Genomic DNA, 19143 nt, shown 5'->3' with positions numbered 1-19143 from the left:
GTGTTTCCCACAGTCCTTTCAGACCCTAATGAATATGTACAAAAGCCATACACAGTAGCTATATGACCTAAAGTAAATAAACACACATGAAACTCCCTCCTCCTGCAGATAACGGCACGTGGACCCAGCTCTGGTTGGTGTCAGATTACCACGAGCACGGCTCTCTGTTCGACTATCTGAACCGCTACACCGTCACCGTGGAGGGGATGATCAAACTGTCTCTGTCCACCGCCAGCGGACTGGCTCACCTGCACATGGAGATCGTGGGGACGCAAGGTGAGACACACACACACACACACACCAACACACACACACACACACACACACACACACACACACACACACACACACACACACACCCAGTCTGCACGATGCTGTTTCCAAACGTGTCCTTGGTCTTCAGGGAAGCCGGCCATCGCCCACAGAGACCTGAAGTCTAAGAACATCCTGGTGAAGAAGAACGGGACGTGTTGCATCGCTGACCTCGGCCTCGCTGTGAGACACGACTCGGCCACCGACACCATCGACATCGCTCCCAACCACCGGGTGGGGACCAAGAGGTGGGTCTGCAATATCTTCTATTTCCTGTGTTTCTATATCCTCTGTTCTCTTTACAGGCTAGCGTTGTGACACTGATTTGCACCGTGCGCGAGTTGGTCCTCCATATTGGACCGCTACGTACAGCAACCCAAGTGGGACATTTGACACAGCGGTGTTTCGCAAAGACGGGAAAAAAGCCCGACCACATTAATCTGAGAAAGATGAGTTATCGTTATTACTACGTAAATCCTTTTAGTGGGTTGAGGACGTTCTTAGAATCAGTGGGAAATGGATTGTTTGACAGATATCACACTTTATGGCATTAATATATTCAATTCAATATCTAACTCTTAACTGTGAATGGTTTTCATTTATTTAACATTAGAAATGTTTTAGTCAGGCCAAACCTTTTCTGTTGAGAGTTTTGGAAAAGGGAAATTACTTTTCATAAAAAAAATTGATTGAAGAACAAAACTGTGATTAGATCCGTACGGACGTGAAGTGTCCCTCTTGCTGTGCGTAGCTGTCCAACATGAGACTCGGTGAACATGCAGAGAAACTCGGGCAGACACAGGCGGATCCCCTCTCCCCCCCCCCCTCTTCCTTTCTCTAAAGACACCGTGCATCTTTCATAACGAGCACAAAGGAGAACACAGAAAGATAAACACGATCTTCTTGTTTTTTTACTTTAAAGAAGCACTAAGCCTTTTTAAATCTCCTTTTTATTTCCTGTAACCAACCCTTTCAAAGCCTGACCCTTCCTCCTGAAGACAGGTCCTTCTGTAGCAGCGCCTCACAAAGGAATGCAAAGCGCTCTGTAAGGTCCTTAGGCTTTATCATGTCCCTCTTGAGCCGTAGTTCTGCTTTCACTGAAGCGATCAAAGCGGAGGAATGGGTGCGTGACTCCTGAAGAGAGACCAATAAATGTGTTGTTTCTCTGCTTTGATTCAAACTCCAACAGAAAGGCCTCGGTTCCTTCCTCTGAATGAGAGGCTCGCACAAAAGAGAACTCATCCTTTAGAAATAAATTATTTCCCGCTCTTGGATTTCAGTTCTCTCTTTGTTTCTTTAACGGTCCTTCTCAAGGTTCAACAACAAACCCTTTCAGCAGACGCCTTGCTCTCATGTCCTCAGATAATCACAAAGAGAACTCATAAAAATAACTGATTTCTTTCTGTATATTATATATATATAATATCTCCATGATTTTTAAAGAATTTATTTGCAAATGATGGTGGAAAATAAGTATTTGGTCACCTACAAACAAACAAGATAACCCTAACCCTCCTCTGTCCTCCACTTGTTAACTGTATTAATGGCACCCGTTTGAACTCGTTATCAGAATAAAAGACACCTGTCCACAACCTCAAACAGTCACACTCCAAACTCCACTATGGCCAAGACCAAAGAGCTGTCAAAGGACACCAGGAACTAAATGGTAGACCTGCACCAGGCTGGGAAGACTGAATCTGCAATAGGTAAGCAGCTTGGTGTGAAGAAATCAACTGTGGGAGCAATTATTAGAAAATGGAAGACATACAAGACCACTGATAATCTCCCTCCATCTGGGGCTCCACGCAAGATCTCACCCCGTGGGGTCAAAATGAGAAACAAGAACGGTGAGCAAAGATCCCAGAACCACACGGGGGGACCTAGTCCATGACCTGCAGAGAGCTGGGACCAAAGTAACAAAGGCTACCATCAGTAACACACTACGCCGCCAGGGACTCAAACCCTGCAGTGCCAGACGTGTCCCCCTGCTTAAGCCAGGACATGTCCAGGCCCGTCTGAAGTTTGCTAGAGAGCATTTAGATGATCCAGAAGAGGATTGGGAGAAGGTCATGTGGTCAGATGAAACCAAAATAGAACTTTCTGGTAAAAACTCAACTAGACGTGTTTGGAGGAGAAAGAATGCTGAGTAGCATCCAAAGAACACCTACTGTGAAACATGGGGGGGGGGGGGACATCATGCTTTGGGGCTGTGTTTCTGCAAAGGGACCAGGACCACTGATCCGTGTAAAGGAAAGAATGAATGGGGCCATGTATCGTGAGATTTAGAGTGACAACCTCCTTCCATCAGCAAGGGCATTGAAGATGAAACGTGGCTGGGTCTTTCAGCATGACAATGATCCCAAACCCACCGCCCGGGCAACGAAGGAGTGGCTTCGTAAGAAGCATCTCAAGGTCCTGGAGTGGCCTAGCCAGTCTCCAGATCTCAACCCCATAGAAAATCTTTGGAGGGAGTTGAAAGTCCGTGTTGCCTAGCGACAGCCCCAAAACATCACTGCTCTAGAGGAGATCTGCATGGAGGAATGGACCAACATACCAGCAACAGTGAAAACCTTGTGAAGACTTACAGAAAGCGTTTGACCTCTGTCATTGCCAACAAAGGGTTTATAACTAAGTATTGAGATGAACTTTTGCTATTGACCAAATACTTATTTTCCATCATTTACAAATAAAGTCTTTAAAAATCAGACAATGTGATTTTCTGGATTCTTTCCCCCCCATTCTGTCTCTCATAGTTGAAGTGTACCTAGGATGAACACGACAGACCTCTCTCATCTTTTTAAGTGGGAGAACTTGCACAATTGCTGGCTGACTAAATACTTTTTTGCCCCACTGTATATAAATGGTCCAAAGAGGTTGTATTCCACAGTTTGCCTGAATGTAATCATTGCGTAGGTGTGTAGTGTGATTCTGTGTAGTTTATTTATGGCATCCCGTTGGGTTTGACGTCATCTGAACAGGACATCGCACGCTCACTGCTTGATAGCGCGCGAAGGTCCGTTTACGCCGGTTGCTAAGCAACATCGTTATGGGGAAAATGCAAGTCTGCGTCCAAATGGTTGGAAGATAAGGAGGAAGGACAATCAACTCTGTATATAGTCAATGTGAGGTAAAGTGTGTCGCCAAGGCAACTGGTTAAAACTCAAAGTGGCGACGAGGTCTTAAAATGTATGGAGAGGGTCTTAAAAGGAATTACATGTGACTTCAAGACTCCTGCTTATACCCTGATATTAGATCTGATTCCTCTCTGATTTCTCTTTATATTATATATAATATCTCCATGTCCCCCCCACTCCTATCCCCCCCCCCCCCCCCCCAGGTATATGGCTCCGGAGGTTTTGGACGATTCTATAAACATGAAACATTTTGAGTCCTTTAAGCGAGCCGATATCTACGCCATGGGGCTGGTGTTCTGGGAGATCGCCAGCCGCTGCTCCATGGGGGGTAAGAGCCTCTCTCACACACACATACATACACACACACGCACACACACACACACACACACACACACACACACACACACACACACACACACACACACACACACACACACACACACACACACACACACACACACACACACACACACACACACACACACACACACACACACACACACACAAAAATGATCTAACGTGTATTATTTCCTCCAGGCATTCACGAGGACTACCAGCTGCCGTACTACGACCTGGTGCAGTCGGACCCGTCTGTGGAGGAGATGAGGAAGGTGGTGTGTGAGCAGAAACTCAGACCCAACATCCCCAACCGCTGGCAGAGCTGCGAGGTACACACACGCACACACACACACACGCACACACACGCACACACACGCAATCACACACTCTCACACACTCTCACACACACGCACACAAACACACTCTCACACACACACACGCACACACACACACTCTCACACACTCTCACACACGCACACACACACTTTCACACACGCACACACACACACACACTCTCACACACACACACACTCTCACACATGCGCACACACGCACACACACACACACGTGCACACACACACACACACACACACGCACACACACACACACACACACACACGCACACGCGCACGCACACGCAAACGCACACGCACACGCACACACTCTCTCACTCTCTCACTCTCTCACTCTCTCTCTCTCTCTCTCTCTCACACTCACACACACTCTGCAGACTCTCCCCTGTTTACACATGATTTCCCTGGAAATCTGAAATTACATTTATGAAATGATGGAGTGAGAGTTACTGGAAGATGACAGATTGATATGAACTGTTTCAGGGTTAGCTCCAGCTGTGATGAACACATTATGCATCAATAACCATAACCTATGAGTATATAGAGAGAGAGAGGACGTGTTGGCCGTTGTGTTTCCAGACTGGTTGTATTCGTATATAATCTATATATCAGGACTAAAACCACCGTCTCATCCCACCGACCTCCAGACTATCAAACACCTGAACGCTTGAAAGAACATCCATCACTTTCATCCGTTTGCATCTCACAGTTTATGTATCTATATATCATATTCCAATTACTTAGCCTCTTCTTTCTATTTGTATTTACTTGCCCTATTCTATCTGTTTTATTGTGTTGCACAGATGTTCCTGTACATATCTACACCGTAGCTGCTGAGCAAATGACATCAAAAGCCTTGAATCTTGAATATCTATATAATGTAATCTTTATGAACTCTTTCCTCTCTCAGGCGCTGAGGGTGATGGCGAAGATCATGAGGGAGTGTTGGTACGCTAACAGCGCCGCGAGGCTAACGGCCCTGCGCATCAAGAAGACCCTCTCTCAGCTCAGCCAATCAGAGGGCATCAAGATGTAGACACACACACACAACCACACACACACACACACACACACACACACACACACACACACACACACACACCACACACACACACACACACACACACACACACAGACAGACTGGCATCCATATCATTAGCATTACTACCCTCCTCTGAAGGGAAGACGTTTCCCATCCTCTGCTTTTTATTCTCATCACACTCACTGATGAAGCTGAGGAGTGTGTGTGTGTGGTTGTTTGTGTTCTGCACACATGGATGGATCTAACGGAAGCATTAAAGAGGCTCATCTTCCTCACATGAAGGTCCCTCATCACACAGCAGGAGTTCAGGGTCTCCTCCTCCTCTTCATCATCGTCTCAGATCTAATGTCCTCTTCAGCAGGGCTGCAAGCTGTAAATCTGTCAGGGATACAAATCTAAAAGTGAATATATCAGGGGTTCATATCTGAATCTAAAAGTGAATATATCAGGGGTTCATATCTGAATCTAAAAGTGAATACTGATGCACAGTTTACTGGATGTACCTATAAAGTGTTCTAGGATAATTATCAGGTCCCCATTTCAATTTAACAAGTTCTAGTCCTTTCAAATTAATACTTTACATTTCACTAATGCACATTTAGTTCAACGTGCTTTGTGCAGGAGATTTATTTTTCTATTCCCCTAAAGCCATTAGCTGTTACACACCGAAAGGGTGATGATTAAATGTAAATGTATAACCCTCGCCTGAGAATATTATATGTCTGAACCCTAGATTCCACCGGGTCCGTCTGCGCCGCGTTACGGCCGCGCCGCTCACAGCCACTCTAGTCAATGAGTGCTATTCCACCAGACGCGCCGCGTTATGGCTGGAAGCGTCCCAGAAGCGTCTCGGCGCTGGGCTCCACTAAAAATAGGCGGCTGGTCTATTGTCGACGCGCCGGGAAGGAAGTGGACCGGTCATAGCATCCAGTCAATCCCCAAAATAAACCAACCCTATCCCTCCGTAGTCTTTCAAGTAGGAGGAGCCAGCGTTCTCGTCTGCTTTACAGGCACTGTGTAAATATATATATAGAATCATTTTGAGCATTTTTTTACCACTAAAACACAGAAACACATCTTTGATTCATGTCGTTTATAACTGGACTACTATTACAATTATTATGAACTCTGTCAGTACAAAATAGCCTGTCCAGGAAATATGCCCAAATCAACCAAAACTGCGAGCCAGCAGGCAAGACGCTCCGCCTCTGCAACGCGCCCCGAGGGTTTGACGCTGTAGGAGGTCGGAACAAAACTGCGGCGCAGCCGTAACGCGGCGCAGACGGACCCGGTGGAATCCCGGGGTGAGGCTTTTATTGTGACAGAGTGGATCTGGTATCTGCCTTCTGTCAAAGTGTCCCGTCTTCGTCTTGATGACAAAGCGTTTATATTGTTGTTTTATATAAATAAGCACAACATACTGTAATTGGTTGTAATGGTGCAAAAGGTCAAAAAAAAAATACCATGTTACGTTTATTTTTTGGGTGAAAATAGCATTATTTGTGAAGACACAACATCAGTTTGAAAAATGATATTAATGCAGGGATTATACACAAAAAAAAGCCTCTGTTGTTTAAAGAGTTTAAGATGATGACACAGATAAATAGTCTACAGTTTGCAGCAGCTTTTTGTTGGCATCTAAAAGCAGCCGTTAGCTACAGTTAGCAGCTATTAATGGCTGTTAGCATCTAAAAGCAGCAGTTAGCTACAGTTAGCATTTAAAAGCAGCAGTTAGCTACAGTTAGCATTTAAAAGCAGCAGTTAGCTACAGTTAGCAGCAGCTAATAGCTGTTAGCATCTAAAGGCAGCAGTTTACAGTTAGCAGCAGTAAGTTGTTAGCAGCAGTTAGCATTACTTTGCAGCAGTTTACATCTGTTAGCAGCCGTTAGCATCAGTTTGCAGCCCTGCTCTGAGTGTCAGTAGCACAGTGAGCTGCACGTCTCCTCACCACCACCATCATCATCATCATCATCATCTTTTTTAAAGTTTTTTTTTATACACAGGGAGGCGGAGAGCTCAGTTTAATTTATTGAGTCATTTTTAAGTTTTTCTTTTCTTATTTAGCGACAGAAAGTGGACACGATGACCTCCTTCATTCTGGGCAACATGCTGCAACATATGCAAAATCTTCAGAAACAGAGACTGTGCTCTCAGCTGCCGCCATGCCTTACACCGTGCTTTAATACAACCTCATGTGCACGCTGACCTGCGCACGTGGACTTCAACACACACCCTCACGTGCACACTGATCTGCACGTGAACTATGCACCCCCCCACCCACTCTGGTGCCATAAATCCAACTCAGCTTCTCCTCAAACAGGACATTTCAGTGTTTGGTTCTTCTCTGAGACTACATCCATCTAAATATAGCAAACGGAGATTTACTAAGCCATAGGTTTTCCAGGTTGTGTTTATTCTTTTATTCTTTTTTCCGTGGCGAGGTCTTTTTCTACTAGAATGTAAAAAACCACCAGATTTCAAAAGGATGTTTCAGCCGAGCCTTAAGGGACCAACACATAAGAGACAGCTCTTATCATTTTCTGTTCTGTTTTTTATGAAAAAAGATATCTATATATATATATATATATAATTACTATGATAAAGGTAGTGTCATTATTCTAAAGGACAAAAACATAATGTAGCACCTGATTTAGTTTCAAGTGTTGGACAGACTGCTGCTCTTCATCTTATTGATCAGATATCAGAGTTCAGCAATAAGTGCACTTCTGAACCTGCAGTCTGTTGCCTCCTCTCTTTCTTTACGATGCATAAAGTGCGTGCTGCTACGTGTTGGATGTAAATACCTTCAGATGGCCTGAATGTGATCTCTGTGCCATGTCAATACGACACACCTTTCAGAAGGGTGTGAGATATCAAAGCCTTTAGAGGGGGACGTGCTGCAGGAGGGTCAGCTGATGCTCCTCTTCTTACACCTCCTCCTAACGAGACAACAACTCAATATCATTTCAGCTTTCCTAAATAAACTGGAGCTAATCTGCAGCAAGCGGATCATCCTGGCTCCTGGCTCCATCCCTGCAACACTTACATGAGTTCATCCACTTCCAACGCGTTGACGCTGACCTCCCAGAGTGACGTCTCCCTGCAGGGATCTGAAGCTAAGACACCTTTATGTCTGCAGACGGACAAAGGCTCCAGTTAGGACATCTCTTTAACCATTTGTCCACTCCCAATCTGATTACATCTACCCGGATGTCCCCAGATGTCCTACAGTTGCTATCTTCCCTTTAGTCATTAAATAACTAGGACAGGTACTCATTTACTGAACAAATAAAAGCTCGCCTTGTTTCTTTCTCTGCACTTTCTTTCCACTTAAGACCTATTTTTATAAATCCAACGAGGCGTCCTTAAGTTTCCTTTTCCCTGCAGTAATATTACCATCTCTAATCTCTAATCTCTAATCTCTAATCGTATATTTAGACATGTTTTCCCTCTCCGTCTGCAGAGTTGTTTCCGTCTGTTAGGAAGAGGTGTATTTCTATAGAAGTGCATCACCACCTGGATCCTGCAGCTTCTCAAAGTGTACAAAATGTGTAAAGTCACATATCCGCCATCAGGACATGTTTCAGTTCCTCGGCAGACGTTGGTCATAAGCAGAAGAAATCTTAAATATGTAAAAAGGGTCAGCAGAGCATTACTGTACATATCTGGAGGACAACAGAAGAAGTGGGTTTCGCTGCTATATTGAATACAAAAGGGTCTCTGCTGACTTCATGTTTAATGTGTACTAAAGTGGCCAAACTGGACTGGAGTCCTTCACGTGTTAAAGATCCATATAAAGTCATTCTCTGGGACATCGGCAACAACAAAGCTCACCTCGGGTACGAGACCTTCATCTGTCTTAAAGTCACCAGCAGCCTTCTTTCTTTCTACCGGATGACTTTCTGTACAGATCCTCGCCTTCTTTTCTCTCTCCGCTCATTCCACGTCAGCAGGTGTTTCTCCGAGCTACAGCGCTGCAGCCGGCCTCAAAAACACAGAACCCGCTCACCTGGAGCAGGTGATAAAGAAGAGACACCTGGAAGTATCTGAGGATCGAACACGGGGGGACAGAGCACACTTTGTAGTCAGCTTCAGAGGGAAGTCCTGGTCTCTGGCACAATCTGCATCAACGCGCAGCTATGGCTAGTTCTCCAGCTATGCTCTTACATGCTTGAATCTGAAGGGTGTGGCCCGGACTAGGGCTTACATCTGAAGACTAAGACCTGAAGAGTGGAGAAGGGTCAGGGGTAGATTGATGCTCCTGAATGAGTATTCAAAGAAAGAAAGGCTGTGACGGTGCAAAGTGTGCTCTGGTGCCCTGCAAGCAGACGATGTGACGTTCTCTACATCCGACCCTCGTCTGACTCGTTCTCCTGGGTTCTACATGGAGTGTGTTTCAGCTTAAGGAGTTGTTAAAGTACTCTTGGGGTCTTGGTGATGATGGAGGGCCTGAACGTGGAGGGTTTATCTCTATCTATGCCAGCAGCAGAATATTATCCTCACTCAGCTGTGAATGTACTCTCGTTATGCAAAGCTGCATCGAACACACCTATCTATGCGAGCAGATCCACACACTGTGAGGGGGGGGGAACCTCCGCCCAGCAGGGGGCCCTCCATCAGGTGACACACAGGAAGTGGGCCTCCATCAGGTGACACACAGGAAGTGGGGTCAGCTGCAGCGTAGCATCAAAGCTTTATATGTCTGTTTGGTGCCTCTGCATGGTTGTGAGCTTCTAGACGTCGTCCTGAGGAACAAAAGAGCTTCGTTTGAAAAGGTCTCAGAAACCTCCTGACAGACCAATGTGTTTTACCTCACTGTAAATATCTTCTTCTCTTTTGTTTCTATGAAATGCTTAAACTCTGGAGTGTATTGTTTCGTGTTGTTAGCAGGTGTGTGTCACGCTTTAATACCTGCAAGCCGCCGCGGGGGTAACGCCTTCAACATGTCTTTTGTTTCATGAAAAAATACCAGAGGGTGGAGAAGGAGACATGTTGATCCTCCACCCTCCAGTTTCTAAACATATTATAACCTTTTGATATAGTGTGTACAGACGGAGGAGAGGTCATAGGAATAGAGGATTGACACGTAGGCTATGTTAACTTCTAACATAGCTGGAGTAGAACATGGTGTGAATAAAGAAACACGGTTTCACTACAACGCTGTCTCTGTGTAGCTGTGTGTACATCTTAAAGTAGAGGCTGCTAACACACACACACACACACACACATATACACATACACATACACACACACACACACACACACACATATACACATACACACACACACACATATACACATATACACATACACATATACACATACACACACACACATACACACACACACACACACATCCAACAGAGATACATCACACACACACACACACACACACACACACACACACACATACACATACACATACACACACACACATATACACACACACACATACACATACACACATACACACACACACACACACATCCAACAGAGATACAACACACACACACACACACACACACACACACACACATACATTCACACATACATACATACACACACACACACACACACACACACCTGGTACCTCCACTCGCTGTCGACTGAGACCGTGGCCCTTTCTCATTTCTCTAACTCCCCTCCTCGACTCCTCTCCTCGAGACTTAGTCCCGCCCACAGGAGATGCGAGCGGAGGAGCTGAGGAGCCGTTTGCACCAAGTCTCGAGGAGAGGAGTCGAGGATAGGAGTCGAGGAGGGGAAATTTGAGTATTGAGAAACCTCTATTGAAACATCTCTGTTCCCGGAAATGCATCCACGAAGGAGCCGTGGAGGAGCCATCAGTGTATCCTCGGTTAGAGCTCCTCCAGAGAGCCTCCTCTCTCCTCTCTCCTCTCTCCTCAGTTATAGCTCCTCCAGAGAGCCTCCTCTCTCCTCTCTCCTCTCTCCTCTCTCCTCTCTCCTCTCCTCTCTCCTCGGTTAGAGCTCCTCCAGAGAGCCTCCTCGACGCTCGATCCTCGGTCCTCTAAGTGCATTTAGAGAAATGAGATGTCCTTCAGCATGGCGCGCTGAAATTCATATCCGGGTCACTACCGGAGGACCGAGGAGTCGAGGAGTCGAGGGTCGAGGAGTCGAGGAGGGGGATTTGATGAAATGAGAAAGGTCTCAGTTTCTACATAATTACACATATTTTGGTGTTTGTGTTTCCTGAATCACTGAGCTGCAGCTCCTCCTGAGGATCATACACAGGCCTGTGTGTCTATATATATATCTATATATAAACACACATATATATGTGTATATATATGTGTATATATATATACACTTATATGTGTATATATATATGTGTATATATATACACATACACACATATATATATATGTGTGTATATATATGTGTATGTATATACATATATATGTATGTCGTATATATACAGTATATGCGTGTTTTTATTTATTTATATATTCTGTGCAGGGTGTGTCGTCGATGCAGCAGAGGCCGGCAGATTTCCCTGGAGAGAAACTGCTACACACACATTGTAGACACACACACACACACACACACACACACATTGTAGACACACACACACACACACACACACACACACACACAGGCTGAGATTTCCCCGTATGTGTTCACATTCCCTAAATAACTATTTAAAATGACTTGTCAGACTATTAAACGTATTTAAATGTCTTTTTACATGAGATTATTTTGTTTTTAAAGTTTGTAGATGCTTGTATTCATGTTTTTGATTTTTTTTTTAAAGTTCCGAGAGATTAAGGTCGATCAGGGGATGGCCAAATTCTAGGGGGGAGGTGGGCGGGGCTATGATTTCCCCGTAGGTGAAGGCAACCAGGTGGGAACACACATATCCTTTTGAGAAGGTCTCCTCAAACATCCATATTTCTCCAGCTTTTGCTATTCATTTCTTCTTGGAGGACCTCGGGTCGCTGCTGACAGCCACCGCCAAGAAAGTGAGCAAAGACATCACTCCGAGGTACGTTTCCTCATACGGACCCACGTTCCCGGTTCCCAGTACTCTTGTCCTGTGAGCAAGGTGACAATGATTTTTAGGTTTTGTTAATATTGTGAAGTATCTTTTTTTGCAGGTGGAAGAGTGCAGAGTGTTCACATGCAGAAGCTACGGAACACAAGGGACGGGTAACAACCAGACGAGCATGACGCGGGACCTTTGAGGGGGAATGTTTTGTGTGCTAAAGTGGACAAAAGATGTACAAAATGTTCATAGAATTGAATTAAATCGTAATAAATAAGTAATGAATGGGCTCTTTATTTGTTTGTTCATTTTAGTTTATTTTCAATGTCTGACATCAATGTTGATTGCAATCTTCAGCGTGACAATATCGAGGGGTGAGAACCAGGGGGGCGTAGGCTAAGTGACATCTGACCAACTTTACAGGAGAGCCAAAACAAAACATGACCATACTTTGTCCTGACTTTGTTTATTAAATGCAATCTTTAATATGAAAACGTCATAAACATGTGGATGACAATATACTTAATGAACAATATTTTGACTTTCATTGAAAAAAAAAATTCTTCTATTTTTTTTTTTATTCGGAATAAAGTCACATGCGCCTTTTTGGAACTAAGATTTTATCTCATATGAACTAAGAAAAAGGGCGTATCTGATAAAAATAGGAAAAAGGCTTTACATTAATTAGTTCAAAAGTAACAGTAATCAATTCTTATAATAATATTATATGAAAATATCCTTATATCATATTAGTTAGTTGAATGTAATTATAAAAAATAAAAAAAACATTAATAACCATTTCCCCAAATAACCAATTGAAAATAGGCTACAGAGTCCATTGTGATCACATAAAATATCAATATCACATTAGTTCACTGAATAACAATAAATTACATTAAACCTGGCCTAATAACTGTTTGGCAAATCAAAAAAGACTTTAGAACATTGGGAAGTTCAAATATAGCAATATAATTATATACGACAACAGCATATGCAGATCATGTACGTTTCAGATTGATCTGAAACGACTCTAGCCTACTCTGCCTGAATGACTTGCAAAGACTGGTAGAAGTCCACATAGCAGTGAGGGATACTCCCATTTGTGTGAGTACGTCTTTCTTTTTCACAGCAGTGATCCCAGGTGGACCTGTGTGCATCTTCTTTGGTTCAATTGCATGAGCACCTCTGGTCTCCTGCTTTCCAACTTGCAGTTTGGTCGGACAGCTCATATTTGAACTGAATCCCTTTCGGATCCTCTCCTGTGTAGCACAGCCATTTCATTTTCTGCCAACGAACTGTTTGTCCCTCTGTGTCTTTGGTTCTGTTTCGGACCGTGTGCTGTAGGGGCTGTGCAATTAATCGTATTTTAATCTCGATTACGATTTTGGCTTGCAACGAGGTCCACAGTTTCCCCGCAGCGATCCAAAGGCTTTACCCATAATACCTTTCTCAGGGCCAAAATGAAGTAAGTGCACTTACTTCCTTTTGGCCCCAAATAGTTCAGTGTGTTCTGTGTTAGGTCTTTTGGTTTTTGATGAATAACTCTGTGTTGGTTTAGAATTCACATGCACCCTTTTGGCAGCAGAAAGATCTCATCGAGAGCTCTCATTTGATATAACTCACCCCTCGATATCTCAATGTTGATTCAATGACTGTTTGCTATCTGATAATAACATTGTTTCAACGTACAATGCAACGCATAATAAACGAGTGGCACCGAAGCGTGCGGTGGAGACGCGCGGGCTGAGCTTCAGTCCCAGTCCGCCCTACTTCATTACTGACATCATTATCGTTAAGTTACAGGTAATGTTTAAATATGCGAAGGAGGCGTTGTGTAAAGCTAACTGTTGGTGAGTTTAGGAGAAATCTGCAGACACAACGTTAGTAATAACTTTAAGAATAATAAATAACTTCTCCACTCGTCTGAGAGTTAGATAAAAAACATGAATTAATAAATCCTCTTCTGCCTCTGGCGTGTTTCTCTTTCTGAAGCGCTGCTTTAATCAATAATGGAAACACCTGCAGGCTGAGACCGTGAGGACACGCCTCCCATCAATAATCGATACCTCTCTGTGGAGCGCAGACTCAGATAGATAACCGAGTTCAACCCGAGGAGGAGAGACTGAACACCATCTTATCTGAGATAAGAGCCCGTTCCTGTTTAATAATATATTAGTATTTAACATCTTCAACATCAGCTTTGGACTGAGGGAGATCGCAGTTCCTATTTTCTGACATTTTAAATCATTGTTCCTCATAATCCTTTAAAGTTATAAATAAATACCTAATCTTGATAATAACACTCATCCTTACACAAACTCTCCTAAAGGGTTTTAGAAATGTGAATTCAGCACAATTTCAGGCGTCGTTTACTTCCCATCACTCTCGGTTAGAAATTCAATCCGTTAATATTTACGAGTCAGCAGAATTTCAAAGTGCAGCGTCACTGTTTTACATCTAATGTCTGACACCTCGGGACTTTTTAAATCCATCATTTAGAATGAATGACTAATGCAGTAGCTGCACTTACAACCACTTTACAACATATTTATCTTTCATAACTTCTTAAATAAGGAGGCGTGTGGCGCAGTGGGTTGAGCGTTGGTGCTCAGATCAGGGGGTCACAGGTTCAAACCCCACTGCAGTCAGCATGTCGTTGTGTCCCTGAGACACTTCACCCCAAAGTGCTCCTGTGGGGATTGCCCACAGTATTGAGTATGTGAGTCTCTTTGGATAAAAGCGTCTAACAAGTGATGTGATGTAATGTAATAACTCCAATCCACTTTATTTCTATAGCACATTTAAAACAACAGAGTTGAGCAAAGACCTGTACATCAACAACTGTATAAAAAACATAGCATAAATACATGAAAAACAGACAGGACATGAAACAAATGTGAAACACAATGAAACCGGATCAGAAGCCACAGACTGAGAAACTCCCACATGACAGAAAGGTCACAAACTATTGAGTGTGAGCCGTCTTAGTTTAAAGCCCGCTCACCACGAACAGCTGCCGCTCAGGAATGGGAACATATAAGACGGGACAAAAATGCAAAAGAAACTAAAAAGCATGGACACAGGACATGGACCAACAAAAAGTCCAAATGAGACGACACAACAAACACACACACACACACACAACACACCACACACCACACACCACACACACACACACACACACACACACACACACACACAACACACAACACACACACACACACACACACACACAACACACACACACACACACACACACACACACACACACACACACAATGAGACTACAACAAACTCTGCACACAATGGTAAAACGTGAATTTGATGAACAATCAAAAAGAGGTAAACAAAGAACAAAAGAATACTGACACATTCCCAAAGTATGTTTTTACGGTTATAAAGGACCTATATCAGAACATATATAATATCACAGGCCAAAAGAGGTATAACAGTAACGGTATACAGATACGGGCAGGGTAGCTTGTGGATTTACTCCAGGTGGAACTAAAGTCCGATTTAACACTTGATTATATTTCACATCATTCATCCACATCTGTAAAGTAACTAAAGGTATTAAATAATGCAGTACAATTACACCATTCACCTCTACATTGTAGTGGAGTAAAAGTACACGACAGGTAAAACATATTGGACATACAAAACAAACCAATAACTTAATATATATTATATAGATGTATATTAGGGCTGTAAAACGATTACATTTTTTAATCAAATTAATCACAGCTTAAAAATTAATGAATCAGATTAATCACCATTCGAACTATGTCCAATATATGCCATTTCTTTATGTATGTTGTTGTGGGAATGGAAAGATAAATGAAAGAAGGTGGATATATCCATTTCACATACAGTATGTTTATTATAACATTGTTCTGTGTGTCAAAATGAAAGACAAACCACACACCTATCAATCATCAACCCGTGGGGTCTTAATTCATTACGTGTTGATTTCTATCAACGGGGGAGTACTTCAGGAAAGTCAACGGGGGGGCGGGGCTAGTGGAGTACTTCGTGAACACTGAGCGTGAACGTTGTGATCAGCTGTTTTAGCGCAGTTCTCCAGTGAAGGGGGGGAGTCTCCCTCCGCAGCCGGTTGGCCTAGTTTTGGCACAATTCCGTCGTACAGACCGACGTTAACAGCAGCCCTGTCTGTGCACACGGAGACCGACTCTGTCGTCCGGTGATCTAACCGCCTTCTGGAAAAGCCTCACAAGTACCTCTGTACGCAAATATGCTTGATGACACAAGTGACGGTACGCATTTCAGATTACGCACATAACCTGCGTACCAGTTATGTGCACGCCTGTATTACAGCAAAAGTATTCTCCGTCGGGACTTCCTGCAACAACACCACGCCGTTATCTTGATTCTGATTGGCCAGAAGACATTATCAAAGATGTTCTATTGAGAAGACGATCACTACGTGACAAAAGTTTTCAAAACCATTTCTGGTCTTCGGTATTTCCAGACAAGTGGCTACTGAAATCAATCTGACTAAATGCTGTCTGAGTGATTTACTCCGCGCGAGTTGGCGGACTTTATTTTTGCCTACTTTAACATCATTTCTCATGGTGGGGCTAAGCCATTTCTTGGTATGGGTGTAGCCTACCCCAGCCATACCCTGGCGCTGCCACTGGTGGGATGTGTGGAGCATTCTGCACATGCGTTAAATGGGTTAAATATTTTAACGCAATTAATTCAAAAAATGAATTACCGCCGTTAACGCGATAATTTTGACAGCATTAGTATAAATATATTTACAGATATTTATACGTAAAACATTGACAGTTGGGCCCCTTTCATGCGGGCTCAAAGCAACATATACAATGTATTCCAAAGAGAGTAAGCCATGTTCCATGTTCTAGGTCCGTAAATGACAAAAAAGGTATTAATTGGCCATGACACGTAAAACACAAACCAATAACTTAATAATATACTGTATATGATGTAGATATATTCATATATTTACAAATATGCATACACAATTTTTGACAAACACAAATAATAAACAGCCTAGCAAAGTGGACAAGTTGCTGTTAGCTGACAGTGAGGCACGTACCTGTCCATCAAAGTGACCACGCCCTAATTTATGCAAACACTTTAAAACCTAATATAAATAAAAGGGTCGCCTTATAAAACAATTCACTCCACCAATAATAATCATTAAGGTGGAATCTAACTATATCCCGAATAGTTTTTATTGCACCAGGGGTAGAAACATGTTTATTTCTGCTGTAAAGTTGGGCATTTTAACATGGGGGTCTCTGGAAATTGCTCCTTTCTGCAGTCCTCTATCGGCCAATAGATGACCTGCAGTTTGTGGCACTTCCTTATAAGCGTCCCGGCTCTGCCCCATAGTAATTGTCAATCTGATCAAAAGACTTGTTCAATGGCATTAAAACGAGAAAAAACGCGGCTGAATCGGTTAATCCATAGGTTGATAATGTTTCTGGGTAATACTTGTTTTTATTTATAATCCAATCCAATTCCATTTTTATGTAAAAAACGGAGAGTAAAAGTTAGCTGCTAATGGTAGCCACCAGAGTTATCGCAGCTTCCGGTCTTGTCTATGCGGCAGTCTCACACACACACATTACCAAATAAGGACTATATGGGAGTTCCCCTCGATTCCATTGGCTCTGACGGTTAGAAAGAGATGTCAATCAGCAAAATCGAACAAGGGGGGCCAGAGATAGGTCAAATCCACCCAAATGATCCCAGAACAGTTTTTTTTTTGCTAAATCTCTCTAAAAAGGTCAAATTTCACTTGTTTTGCATCAATATTGATACAGGGTACTTATTATATGTTGTATTTTGGATTCCTAAAGCTTTTAGTCTACTATCCCTTCATTCAAGGGTGGTTTTCACTATAAGTAAACAATTTGTTTTGGACGGACACAATAATTTTATTTTTTTTACTATGTTCAATCTGAATTTACTTTAAAATAAAAACATCTATATTGATTCTGACACTTCTACATCCAACTCACAGGTGTACCTTACTTTGAGAAAAATGATTATTAATTTAACCCTTTTATGGAAGATATGGTCATTTGTTCTGGGAATGTCATTTTCTAGCCTGAGACCTGAAAAACAGGCTCGGGGCTAAACAGGTTAAATACAAGTATAGGGGAGGGGAGAGTTGAGCAATCTGATTAGACTGAGTATTTGAGCCACTAAAGAAGTTATTGAAACTGGTGATTGATGATTTAATATCGCCACTTATCTCTCCTGTAGATGCACTAATTGATGAATTTACTAATCTGTGAAGTCTCTCTGTTTTAACATCAGGACTTTATTATTGCAGTAACATGAAGTCACCACTAGAGGGTGCTGCTGTCTTTCTAATAAAGCGTGTGTGTGTGTGTGTGTGTGTGTGTGTGTGTGTGTGTGTGTGTGTGTGTGTGTGTGTGTGTGTGTGTGTGTGTGTGTGTGTGTGTGTGTGTGTGTGTGTGTGTGTGTGTGTGTGTGTGTGTGTGTGTGTGTGTGTGTGTGTGTGTGTGTGTAAAGTACAGAGTATACAGGCTTTAATCCTAATTCTAAAATCAAGTATTTGAACACGCATTTAAAGCATGCAAATAGGAAAACAGAAGTAAATATAATTCAATTCAAAAAGCACTTTTATATCTGTATATATTAAAAGTAATACAAAAAACATATATGTTACAAAGCAAGGGGTGAGTTTAAAAGCCTGGTTTGTTTTATTTTTTAATAAAACTAAAATACAAAATGTGTTTGAAATGTTTTTTTCTACAGACTGATCCTCTGACTCCTGATGTTTCTCTCACAGCCGACATGTGTCAGAGTCTGAGGATTAAACACACACACACACACACACACACACACACACACACACACACACACACACACACACACACACACACACACACAAACACACACAAACACACACACACACACAAACACACACACACACACACACAC

At 42.8% G+C, this 19143-nt stretch overlaps 1 protein-coding gene and 1 long non-coding RNA gene across 2 annotated transcripts in view; both read left to right on the top strand.

The window, feature by feature from the left end:
• The window catches only part of tgfbr1b (transforming growth factor, beta receptor 1 b), a 23396-nt gene extending 13058 nt beyond the window's left edge, over positions 1 to 10338 (top strand). Inside the window, exons 3-8 of the mRNA XM_079661104.1 lie at positions 109 to 276; positions 404 to 560; positions 3650 to 3774; positions 3984 to 4114; positions 5049 to 5240; positions 5272 to 10338. Of these exons, the coding sequence (XP_079517230.1) occupies positions 109 to 276; positions 404 to 560; positions 3650 to 3774; positions 3984 to 4114; positions 5049 to 5174 (707 nt within the window). The 3' untranslated portion in view covers positions 5175 to 5240; positions 5272 to 10338. The remainder of the gene's footprint in view (positions 1 to 108; positions 277 to 403; positions 561 to 3649; positions 3775 to 3983; positions 4115 to 5048; positions 5241 to 5271) is intronic.
• Positions 10339 to 11576: 1238 nt separating this feature from the next.
• LOC307026534 lies at positions 11577 to 12467 on the top strand. Its single transcript, XR_013804399.1, has 2 exons — positions 11577 to 12180; positions 12293 to 12467. It is a non-coding gene; the product is annotated as an uncharacterized lncRNA (long non-coding RNA).
• The last annotated feature ends 6676 nt before the right edge of the window (positions 12468 to 19143 follow it).

Source organism: Notothenia rossii (assembly GCF_949606895.1).
Source record: "Notothenia rossii genome assembly, chromosome: 12".
In the NCBI taxonomy this organism is placed as follows: domain Eukaryota; kingdom Metazoa; phylum Chordata; class Actinopteri; order Perciformes; family Nototheniidae; genus Notothenia; species Notothenia rossii.
This window is presented reverse-complemented; position numbering and strand designations above follow the sequence as displayed.